A 12,537-nucleotide genomic window follows, 5' to 3' on the forward strand; every position below is an offset into this window, starting at 1 on the left:
GATGTTGCCAGAACTGTTTTATAATTCCTGCTGTTTCTGATACCTAAAAGATCTCACCTCTCCCCCTCAAAAATCAAAATGACAAATGTACGCAGTCATCTCTCCATAAAGCACTTGTGTATTTGGTCTTCCCAACCAGGAATTTGTTAAATCTCCAAATTTTAACTCCTTCTGCTAAAAATTAGGCTATTATAGTAGGGGTTTCAATCTCAAATAGATCACCATTAGGTATCACATCTTATGAAATGTAAATGACCGTGGGTATATTTTAGCACCACTCTTAGCACGTGACAATTGAGCACTGAATGACAGTCACTTGCTAAAAGGAAAATTTTATTCTAAATATACAATCACTAAAAAGGCATCATTCTATCAGAAACAGCAAAGTGCAATTTTTTGTGAATAAAAGACCAGGTTGTGGGGTGGGGGATGGAGATTGAAATTGTCAGAAATGGGATGGGATGATTTAGACTGAGCTATTTTTACTTTACAGTGACTTTAGTAATAGTTACTTTAGTATTAATTGGAAGAAAGTGATATTCAAACAGAAAATACACTAAAAAGTTGCCTGTAAGAGTACCATGAATCCATTGGAAATACTCTTTATTAAAAATAAAAGGAATTTAATGTTATTGTGGTGTAAGTATTAGTATGTCTTCTGTATTTGTGATAAAAAATGTCAGAATTATAACCAAAGGTTCTATTACACAAAAGTACATTCTTTAAATCTTTATTTTGTTCTCATTCTCATGAGCAGCTCATTTTGATTATAAGTAAAGCAGGATATTACAATTTTAATGACTAGTACCTAAGAGAGTATTCTTCACAGAACAATTTTGGCCAACTTTTTGAACTTGTTAGGGTTTTACTCCCCCCCCCCCGCTCCCCACTCCCCAGTGAAAGGAACATGAAAGTTGCTGTTAAACTCTAAACTTGAATTGTGAAAATGTAACTTTGGACTTTGAATTGTCATTTTCAAATAATGCAAGTAGGTTAGTTAAAGTTAAGCTTATGGTCAAGGATTTAGGGAAATATTTTACTGGAAAAAGTTGTTTGTGTGATGTGCTTACTTATTTCCTTTTCTTTTACCTATGTTCCTCTGCACTGCACTGTTCCCCCATTCTGTGTGCTTTGAAGTATTAATTCAAATTGTACCTATGGAATATGAAGAACTTTTTCTCTATATTGAACCTCATGCATGTGTTGAGAACCTCTTTCGTGTTTGGTGCTATAGTGTGTGTGTTATGGAGAATACGAATTATTGGCTGTTTTTGTAAACACTTTGTAATCTAGTTTTGGAAAGAGACTAATGGAAAGTTGGGGAATGGTTGATTGTGTGCTGCTAGTTGTACAGGAATTAGAGCAAGTGCAGGTTAGTATGGATTTTCAATTTTTGGCATATCTATGGGTTAGGTTGAACTGAATTCCATTTTAGGTCTTGAAGAATGTGTTGGATTATGTTAGGAAAAAGGGAGAATTGAAGGAATAGTGTGAAAAAGCTATGAAGGTGAAAATGTCTACACTTGTTTGACATTTGAAATAGCTATGAAAGAAGCTATGAAGATGAAAATTCTACACCAAAGAGTGAAGAAGACTGATCCTAGCATAGAACGACTTACGTATTTAAGAGTTTTAATGTAATTAGCAGTGACAATAGTGCTCAATAAGTTCTAACTGCTATCATTGTACTAAACACTTTACGCACATGATTTAATCCCAGTGACCCCGACCCTGAAGCTGGTTTTACTAGCCTTATACTCTAAATGAATTATGGAAAAGCTATGTAACTTGTCCAATGCTCTTTAGCTATATGTAGAGGTAAACCCACAGTTTGAACATAAAGCTCTCCAACCCCAAAGCCTGTGTTCCAATTTGGATAGATAGGGGCTGGTGAGGATAAGAGGGCACCAAAGGCTGTGTACTGGGTAACATGGGACAAATGAGTAATAAAGGGGAGTTTAGCTTCCCACAGTGGTGGAATAGGTTATTTCAAATGCACCTGTCTACTGAGAACAGCTAGAGAAGTTGGGGGGAAAAAAAACGATCTGAAGGATTGTAAGGCTACCAAGGCAGTGAGGAATTATGGGACCAAGATCCAGGAAAGAAGCAAAACCCAGAGAGGTAAACTTGGCAATTGGTATTGCTTTATTCCCTAGAGATATCTGTAGATTCTGAAAGGAGCATCTGAGAGTCTAAACAGCACTTTCATAGATTCCTAAAGGTAGGGAGGCAAAAGATGGAGTCAGGGGCTGCCAAGGGTGGGGATGAATATTGGTAAAGTCCCACGTTTTGATTGGGACTGTGAAGGACGAATCTTAGAAGTAAGGTAAAGTAGAAATATACCAACCCTGGGGGCAGACAGTTACCTCAGTTAGTTGGAGTGCGGTGCTCTTAACAACAAGGTTGCTGGTTCAATCCCCACATGGGCCACTGTGAGCTGTGCCCTCCACAACTACATTGAAACAACTACTTGACTTGGAGCTGTTGGGTCCTGGAAAAACACAGTTAAAATAAATAGAAGTTTATGAAAACAGAGAAATATACCAACCCTCACAGGAACTGAAGCCCAGATTTTCAAATAATTTTAAACCCTGATTGGGTTAAGATGATCTGAGATTATCAATGCTCCTAGCCTAACTTCCTTTGAGAAACAAAAGTGAACCTTTCTGGAGGAAAACTGTCTCCATAGTTTTCATATACAAGTTCTAGTTTTCTATAACAAAATAATAAGATACACAGAACAAGACATGACTTAGAACCAATAGAAAAAAGTGGCGTTAGAAACAAACCCATAGGAAATGTTATCAGACTTTAAAGTTATCAGACTTTAAAATAACCATGATCAGCATCTTCAAGGAGTTAATTGACAAGATTGATAATCTTAGCAAAAAATTAGACATTTAAAAATGGAAATTCTAGAACTGTATTAAAAACTCAATTGATGAGTTTTACATCAGATTAGACACAGGTGAAGATGAATTAGTGAACAGGAAGGGAGATCAGAAGTAAATATCCAGACTGAAGCATAGAGAGACAAAAATTTAGAAAATACAGAAAAGAATCTAAGAAATATGGAGTAAGCGACTATGTCCGACATATTTGTAATTTGAGTCCCAGAAGAAAAGGAAAAAGATGATAAGTTTTTTGAAAACTGATAAAAGCTATTAAGTCACAGATTTAAGAATCACTGTGATGAATGCACAGGCAAGATGAATACACAGAAAGCCTTACATAAACATATGCTGAGACCTGAAGATAAAAAAAACACAACTTGTAAAGTAACCAAAGGACTCATCTCTCTGAAGTAAAATTGAGACTGCTAGTGAGTTGATGGGATTAGTGCTTGGAGGTAGAGAGTGGAGAGAAGGCAAATCAGCGAGAACTTTCCGAGGGAAGACACAACCTGTATATTTGCAAATTAGATAGGGTATACAGATGAAGGGAAAATAAGACGGCTGCAAGACTTTTAGCCTGAGAGACCAGAAGGAAATTAAGTAATTACAGGGTGTCAACCTGGGAGAAAAAAACGACTTTCTGTTTTGGACAAGGTAAGTATCAGACTTGCAATCAAAGCTAATTTCTGGGCAATAAGAAATTTGTAGGTCTATTTTAAGAGATTGTTCAAAATGTATACATAAAAGTAGGTGACAGGTGATAGTTTATTATAGATGAATTCACTATAGGAATGAATGTAAAATTAATTAATCCAACAAAAATGTAGGTGCCTTTCTATGTACCAGGTTCTGTCATGATCCCCTAGGTATAGAGTGACAAACCAGGCAGGCACAGTGTTTGCCTTTGTGACACAAAAGGCTAAAGATAAGCATTTGGAAGAAAAGGAGGGGGAATAGAAAAGGAGGAGAGAGAAGGAATAATTAGCTGGGAAGAGAAGCCACTAAGTATTGACAAGGATAGATTCTGCTTCCAATTTTATTTCACCAGGAAGACACTACAGTGTCATATCTCCATGCAAGCCTTCAGTTGAGAATATCAACATAATATTACATCTTTAGCAGCTTTATCTTAAAACAGCGCAAGGTAGGATTGCTGGAAACAGACCCAGATTTTCATATGTATTTATCTTTGTTTATATCACAGTCTGTGGGCTTTACACTCTCTCGCGCTCTCTCTGGCTCGCTCTCTCATGCCTTCTCTCTGTTCCTTCCCTGTCTGTTTCTCTTGTAAATCTGTCACTCTAGGACTGTCCTTTTCCTCTTTGTTTTTCTTTCTCTTTTCTTACTAAATTATATAACTGTTGAGCAGTATTTGTTATAGACAGATATGAGCAAGGAGTCTGAGCAAGCAAATGAGGAGTCTGCATTTCTCTTTTTAAACATTTTGCCTTTTATGTGGCCTTTTTTATGGCTCAGGGGTCTTTGACAAGCAGTCAGCTCACTCACCCCAGTATAGTAACAGATAGGAGAATTTCAGGGTAGTTTTAGTGGACATGAAATATGCTCGTTGAAGACGTTGAAGACTGAGAGGCTATTTGCTTTTGCTTGCAATAAAGGTGTGTTTGTATGCTGACATCTTTTATGACAGCTAGAATTATAAGCATAGAAAAAAAGTTTAAATGGGTCCATTGAGGCACAGATGGTCCTGTCAGAAGTTTCATATAGTTTTAGAATCTGTGTTAATTCTGTGATGAGTGAGGTAAACATTGGTGTGGTATCTAAAATGAAGACACGTCAGTTTGTGCCACTGCTTCCCAGTCACTATGCCATGACACCGCCATTTACTATTATGACCTCACAGGTAGATTGCAGGAGCCTTGTGTATGAAGCAGGCCTTCAGCTGCTCTTACCCGTCTTCAGTTATCCTCATCCCTCTGGTACTTTTCTCTCTACTTCTTACCATTATTTTCTTCAATATTCTTTTCCAAAGAGTTCCCATCACCCCACCCACCCCTGCCATGTTCTAAGCCCTTTTCTTCCTCAAATGAACTCTCTTAGTGGTCTACATATCTTGGTGTCTATTATTGGGGGGAAAAAAAGAGGTTTGGGTTTATAAATACATCGCAGACTAAACTGATGAAGAAGCACAAAACGCCCCAAGTAGTTCAAATGTCAAGTGGGGGAGGGCTTGAATCAATGATAAAGACAGTGTTCATATGTACATTTCACTGATGCCACCAGTGAAATATTCTGGCCCAACGATGGTCCAACTGTTTCCCCCTTCTTGGCCAGGTTTTGTCACTCACTACTGCAGTTGATTGGTGTGCAATATGACTCTCACTCCACTCCTTTCTGTAGCTTTCTGTAGAGCACAATTCATGATTTAATATAAAAAATTATTCATAGTAAGGACTGATGTCCATGCAAGAGTCACTGATTTGAGTAACCGTATCAGTGACCAATATGCTAAAGGTATATTAAAGAAAACCACGAACAAAAATAATTTGTCTCTGAATCATTTTTCTTTGATTTTTCCTAAGATGTTGGATTTAAAATTCCCCGTGACACAGAACTCTTTATGCGGAGTGTTACAATTTTAAACAGGGCTTATCCTCTTTGTCTTTTTAAAATTTTTACATGTTGGTTTATCCTGGGCCAATGATTAAACCTGTGTAGTCATCTGTTGAGATGTGAAGGAACCTTGAACTCAGCTTTTTAAGTGTTTTCTAGAACTGTTAGCGTTCAGAGTATCAGCATGAAAGAAAACCATAGATGGCAAACCATCTAAAACTCCTAAGAATACTTGGCCTCAAACAACAAAAGTGTAGATTTGTTTCTATTGTTTTGCATGTTTTTTTATTTTCATAAAATCTAGAATATTCAGCTTTATCAAGATACAATTATTTTTCTTTATTTCATGTCTTTTATTACACGGTTCTTTGAATGCCTCATGTCTCCTTCAATCCTCGGTAAAGACACACCACCATATTTTACAATGATTGAATTCTTTAACCAGATTAAATTTAAAAAAAAAACTGAATTAGATTTCAACTTGGAGGTCTTCAATCTTTAATATTTCTTCATATTCTTTTTAAGACTATGAAGTCATCCTGACTATACCTACGTCATAGAGGTTTAATTCTGGATTCAGACTCTGGGTTCAAATCCTGGGTTTCCCATTTACTACCATTCTGTGCCTGTTTCCACGACAGTTAAACTGGAAAAATTAGAAGTCTGGGCTTTATAGGCTTGAAGTAAAGATCAATGAGTTAATACAAATATAGTACTTAAAACTGTGCCTGGCAGACGATAAGGCTTCAGTAAGCGTTATCCATGGCCACTGTTCTGAATTGGCTGATAGCCTTTTTAATCCTGGAATGCCAGATGAAATGACTGATTTGTACATGACAAGTGTTCTTAGGGGAAATGCAGAGCCGACCTGGGATCACACACACTCATGTCAGTCATTGGCATTTTAGCATTTATACGTCTAAGAGCTAGAATAGGTTTCAGCCCTCACTTTTTGGCATACAGATATATGTTTTAACTCACCCTCTTCCCCCTCCCCTTTCCATTTTTTTTTTTTTGGCTTCACCTGATTTCTGAAAATGTCATCAGGGACAGTCATCCATCTAGTCTCTTCCCCTTTGGAAACAACCTCTTACCCCCCGCTTAATTAACAGCTTAACTTTTGGCAAGTGATAACACATGGCAATTAAATCTGGTTTACTATTATTGTGTCTCTTGTGGGGGAAACAACCCGATAACACTGTGTAGCCAGCAGCAGTCCTTGCTTAGGGTGTGTTCTGTAACCTGGAGCCTCCCCTCCATCTCACTTCCTGTCAGGCCAAGAACTCCTCATAACAAACCATCTCAGAGGAGATGTATTATTTGCCTTTGCTTCTAGTCAACAGAAAATAATTCAGATTATCCCTAGTGTATTTTTTTCCTTAGGTACTTTTCCCGTCTATTGTTACAACTAACCAAAAATAATGGAGATTTCTAAATATTCTAAAAAGTTTCTTCCTCTGTGCTGTTACTACACCACTAAACTAACCGTGGTCCATGGACATTGAGGCAACTGCATTTCTCCTTACGCTTAAAACTTTGTATTTCAGAACAAACCAAATCTACCAGACATTTTGGATGGACTTTATTTAATGCAAATGAAAGTTTCAGATCATCCAAGTTGATTTTTTTTAACCTATTCATTTAGTGGTCTGAACTATTTAAATCCAATTTACTTGGTCTAAATAAGGGACATGCCTTCCAGAAGCAGGCTGCATAATGTTCTGGACTCCCTAGTGTCTATTTTCCTTCTCGTTTATTTTTAAATCACTTCAGAACTTAGCAATTCCCTGTTCCCTCTGGACATGCTCCTTTGTTTTGGATGCGGCCTTCACTTCCTGCCACTCCACCAGGGAAGTGCTTTCTTGGAGCCGTGTCTTCCCAAGCAGCCCTTTCATGAGAGACTGTGACACATTCCTCAGCATTCCTTTCTAGCATCCTCTAAGAAGGCGCTCGCTCACTCCATCAACACAGTCTTTCAATTTAGTGGTTGGGTGAGCAGTGAATAACCAACTGAGCCACTTTTCTAACTAGGTCACAGACATGTGGCCAGGTAGGGAAGAGTCATCCTGAGCAATAAGCAGGTGTTTACCTGGTCTTTGTTCAAATGGAAATACTATAGAACTAGAGACTCTGAGTAGACTGTCTTTGTTCCCCTTCTACTCCATGTCTCCTCTTTTTCTGCACTCAAATGTGTGGAAAAATGTTCATTCTCATGAACTTGCCCAAGCGAGCTACCATTTGCTAAGTGGGCAACAAGAGAACACAGACCTTGAATCTGGCCATCTCTAGCATGAATTGCCATTATTTCTCCTAATGCTCCAGCCGCTCCAGTTTCTCCTGGCCCTTCAGATCCAGTTGCCGTTGTTCCCTCTGGCTCTTCAGTTCCAGCTGCTGGCACTTCCTCAGGTATTGGTGCTCTAGCTCTTGCTCACTTCCCGGCCTTCCAACTCAGACATGCTGGGGGAAATTGACCACTGCCGCTGGATCTGATCTTCTGATTGTTCTCAGAAATTGCCTCCACAACGGGCTTAGTCCTTCAGCTTGGGGTCTTCTCTTTGGCTTTTGGTGACATATACTGCAAATCTAATTCTGCCATCTTAGCTTCCTTAATGAGTTTTCTAATTGTTTTGTTCTTAATGTAATTAATTTTGAGCGTTTGTGAATTGCTTGGTAGTGTACCAGCCACTGACATTTTTTTTCCTCTTTGGCAGTCTTACTAATTCATTTCATGTATTCTAATTGCCTTAAACTCATGGGCTATTAAAAAACAAAAGTAAACTATTATGCCAGCCTTCTGATCATGGAATAACGGAAGGAGAGGGACTTTGGAAACCATCTAGTTCAACTGCCTTATTTTATATTCAGGAAATCCAGGCCACAGAGGGTAAAATGGCTTGCTCAAGTCACATAGCCTGTTGGTGGCAAAGCCAGAAGACATAGAACTTCAGTCTCCTGATTTCACATCCAGTGTTTTGACTCTGTGGTGAGGGATTAATTCTGCAGACACCACTGTGGATACTTGCAAGCTTTCAAGTGAGGGTAAAGTACCTCGTTACTTATGTGCTCCCTTATCAAGGAGCCGCTGGACTCAGGGAGCTACCTGATAGTCAGTTTGTCTTTAGTTTTGTTTTTGAATAAGTGATTGGAACAAATGCAGTATCCTAAAGAAATTGCCCTAGAAAAGAGGTTCTCCAGTTCTAGTATAATACTGAATAACTTGGGATGCTTATCACAAAATTAGACTCAGGCCTTCCTTTGCCAAGACCTACAATCAGAATCCTGCAAGGTAGGGCCTGGGATGTGTGATTTCAGAGTTTTCAAGGTGGTTCTGGTGTGCTTTCTGGATAAGAACAACTGCTGTGGAGTCTAGCAGTGTTTCTTTTTCTAGCAGTGTTTCTTAAAGGGGGCACCTATTTAAGAGGTACGTTTCGGGGCCCCCTTCTCAGACCTAGTATCCTAGAATTTCTGAGAGTCACCTTTAAGCTCCCTAGTGATTGTTGTGTCCATTAAAATAGAGAAGAACGCTGATCTAGAAGGCTTTGAGTCAGTAAACAAAAAGCCTAGAGCAGTGGCTTTTCATGTCTCTTGTTCACGTCCGTTGGTAAGAAATATGTAGGTATTTACATCATGATTCAGCAAACCCACAGAACTAAAACAAGTTTCACAAGTCAGTACTTACCGAGTTCTCTGATATTTTCCATTCTAATCCATCCTATTTCATTTTTTGTAAGTAGGTCATTAAAACTCACTAAATTGATTTTAAACCTCTAGCCCACCGTAGTTTGAAACACTGAGGACTGAGATATGCTTATCAATTCTACCCTTCGCAGATTTCAAACTTTTCTCTCGAATTCCTCTGTTTTTCCCAATTACTCCCTGTTAAGCCATTCACACCTGCTGAGGTTGCTTGCCTGTGAGGAAAGTCCACTTGTGTCACAGTCTTACAATAGTGCCACTGTGTAAAAAGTGGACCACCCTTGTTCCCTGTACACAGGAGATCTTTCCAACTCCACGGTGCTGCTGCTAAGGGCTGGACTCAATCACAATGCAAGTAATAGAAAACTCAACCACACTAAATAACATTTTTTAATATTTTTTTATTTTTAGTTTCAGGTGTACAAAACAACTTAATGATTAGACATTTACACACCTCACAAACTGATAACCTCAACAATAAATGAAAAACGTTTCAAGGAATTTTGCTCATGAAAGCAGCAATCTAAGAGTAGCTTAGTCCAGGTGCTGTTTGATTCCAGCCTCAGGTGGTCACCGGCATCCTGACAAGCCTGTCTTTCCTGGGGTGGCTCTGGCTGTGGCCAATTCAGCTCTCTTTCCCTGATGGCAGCAGGCCCCAGCCACGCACTGCCCAGCTGAGCTGAGAAGAGGAACTCCTGCAGACTGAGCACAAATCTCGCTTTGGCTGATTAGACCACATGCTCTTTTCCTGAACCCATCACTGGGGTCAGGACAGGAGCTGGAGCTGGAGGTGGGGGTCGAATCTCAGGCAAACCACATGACCGAGGCTGAGGGAGGGATGATTTCCTGAAGAGAACTTGAGATACTGCTCCCGTTAGCAAGAGGAATGGATGCTGGGCAGCAAATGCAGATGTCCCTTTTGCTTCCCGTTTCCTTGGTTGTAATGAGCCTTTTCTTGCTGCTTTCCACACCTGTGGAAACCAGAAGAGTGTCCTGAAGGTGCCATTTAAGTCTTAGGTGCAGGAGCCACCGTCAAAATCACAGTCAGCGCTCAAGGGAAATGACAGTTTAAGTAATTAGAAAGAATTGACTAAAATTCACTACAGGAATTTTACTGGTTTTTAAATGAACAGAAAAAAACAGTATAGTTAAGGGTGACCCAAGCGAGACAATCACCGTCGGCATTCACCTGTGTTGTGGGCCAGCATGTATAAACCAGCAAATAAAGCTCAGCTGATCCTATTACGCAGTTACCTTTCACAATTGCTTTATGTACTACTATTTAATGCCTTCTCTTAAGCTTTTTGTCATGAAACAGAACAGAAATGCTTTCTACTAGGAGATCAGAAAGTGGATGATAATTTAGTTAAAAATAATGTTGATCGGTTAAAATGGAGATTTTTTTTTTTCTTTTACAATCCAGCATGGGAAAGAATGGTGAAATAATTATTTTAACGATTCCAGGTTCTTGCCTACTTTGAAAGAGTTTAATGTAAGCATTTCATACATGAGAGACTGAATCTTATTTTTTCCTTCAATAATAGTATCAGGTTCTCTACTTTGTCATAAATTGCTCCCAAGTTTTCAAAGATACATGCTTTATTCACAGTACGGGGATTCTGAGCTGTGCATTCTGCCCTGGCAACTAGGCTGCCTAGCATTTAGATTTTTCTCTGCACTCATGTATGCTTTAAAAATCTGTATCCAGGGATGGCCAGTTAGCTCAGTCGGTTAGAGTGCGGTGCTAATAACACCAAGGTTGCTGGTTTGATGCCCCCATGGGCCACTGTGAGCTGCACCCTCCTTAAAAAAAAAAAATCCATATCCAAAACATTTTTTTTCCTATAAAAACTATACTAAATAAGTGCCCTAAGGTTTGTATTGTTCTCTTAACTTGGTCTGTGATTTTGCATAAAAGCTTTAAATTCTCCCTCATAAATTTATTCTCTTCTAACAATATGCCCATTCATTTCTAATTTTCTAATTTCTGTCTTTTGAAAGCTATAGCATTTTAATTGCTTACGGAAACTAATCAGTCTCCTGACCTCAGCAGTGATTTCATTAAGGTCTGATTTTTTTTTAATGAAGTTTTTCAAATATATTATTATATTTTGGTCTGTAGTGTGGCTTGATCTAAGAACCCAGTCTACGGTTGAGAATCTTAGTAAAAGAATTCCAGGAAATAATAACTTTGTCAAGGTAAGAGATTTCTTCAAAAGTATACTTATATGAATGCTTGTTTTAAAAAAATACTTAGAGATTTCACCAGAAAGACTATTTGGGCCTTCCATCTTATTTCACAGCAGTTGTTTGATAAAATTTATAGAGTATTTCTCTGCAGATAATTGAGGGCAACTCAACGTCTTTACCTTCCTGTCTTCCTTGTCCTGTGGTGGATTGGAGGGATAATATTCCAAGGATGGTAGGCTGGAAGGTATTATAAAGTATTCCTGTGGTTTAAACCGTCCTGTAAATCAACCCTGCTTTCCAAATCCATTCCACTTGTTTTCCATCAAAGCAAGTTCTGGGTGATTTTGCGTTTTTAGGCATCTGGATTCAAGGAGAGAATGTAGAAGACAATTCATTGAACTCTCTTTCCCTTCTACTTTCTTCATATGAAGACAGCTAATAAAAATTGCCTAATTTTCAGACCTGATGTATAGATCTCTCTTCAAATACATGAGAAAGAATTTTTGAAACAGGCAAGGTATTTTTCCTACCAAGGAAGGTCAAGACCAAATTCTCCTAGTGTCCAGTTCTTTGTTCTGGTTTTTGGTTTATCCCCTTTATATTTGTCAATGGGACTCTGTGAGGGCAGTTTCTTGTGGTCGTTGATTCTGAAACTGGTGTTAATTACAGCAGTTTAACAAGCATTACCCTGACCCCAGCTGCCCAAATAACTTCAGGTTAGTCCTGAATATACCCTTACCATTTCCTATTCTGTTCTCTTTGTCACCCTGCCCAATCCTCCTCACCCCCACCTCCAGCTACACTTTGTTTCAAGGGATGCATGGTTTTCTCTCCAGTGACATTTTAGGCAATTTTTACAGTATCTAAATCATGCAAATGAGATGTTATATACTACCTCACTATTATCTCTGTGGGATGAACTTTGGTCCTTCAAATCAAAGAAGAATATTCCTGTAAATTATTTCCTTTGATTATTTTTGATCATTGATCTTTTTTTTTTTTTTTAAAGGAAAGTTAGAAAACTGTGAGTTAAGTTGCATTAAAGCATTAAATCCTTTGGTTTGGGTTTTCTTACCAAACATATCCATAGAAGAGAAGGAGGAAAAGATATCACTTTCTGTAGTTAGGTGACAAATGAGAAGACTAGGGGTGGGAAGGGAGAGGAAAGATGGTTGCATTATTTTGA

General features: G+C 38.6%; 1 protein-coding gene across 8 annotated transcripts in view; it reads left to right on the top strand.

Annotated features, from left to right (window-relative positions):
- The window catches only part of GK (glycerol kinase), a 67,725-nt gene that overhangs the window by 22,430 nt on the left and 32,758 nt on the right, over window positions 1-12,537 (top strand). For 4 of the 8 annotated variants that reach the window (XM_019710550.3, XM_019710553.3, XM_074324211.2 and 1 more), the window contains exons 5-6: window positions 7,788-7,871; window positions 11,284-11,360. In XM_019710550.3, coding sequence (XP_019566109.2) covers window positions 7,788-7,871; window positions 11,284-11,360 — 161 coding nt within the window. The remainder of the gene's footprint in view (window positions 1-7,787; window positions 7,872-11,283; window positions 11,361-12,537) is intronic. The other 4 variants (XM_074324212.2, XM_019710555.3, XM_019710552.3 and 1 more) reach the window with 1 other exon arrangement.

This window comes from Rhinolophus sinicus, chromosome 18 (genome assembly GCF_057876585.1).
Source record: "Rhinolophus sinicus isolate RSI-liver-muscle chromosome 18, RSI-T2T, whole genome shotgun sequence".
Classification (NCBI taxonomy): Eukaryota; Metazoa; Chordata; class Mammalia; order Chiroptera; family Rhinolophidae; genus Rhinolophus; species Rhinolophus sinicus.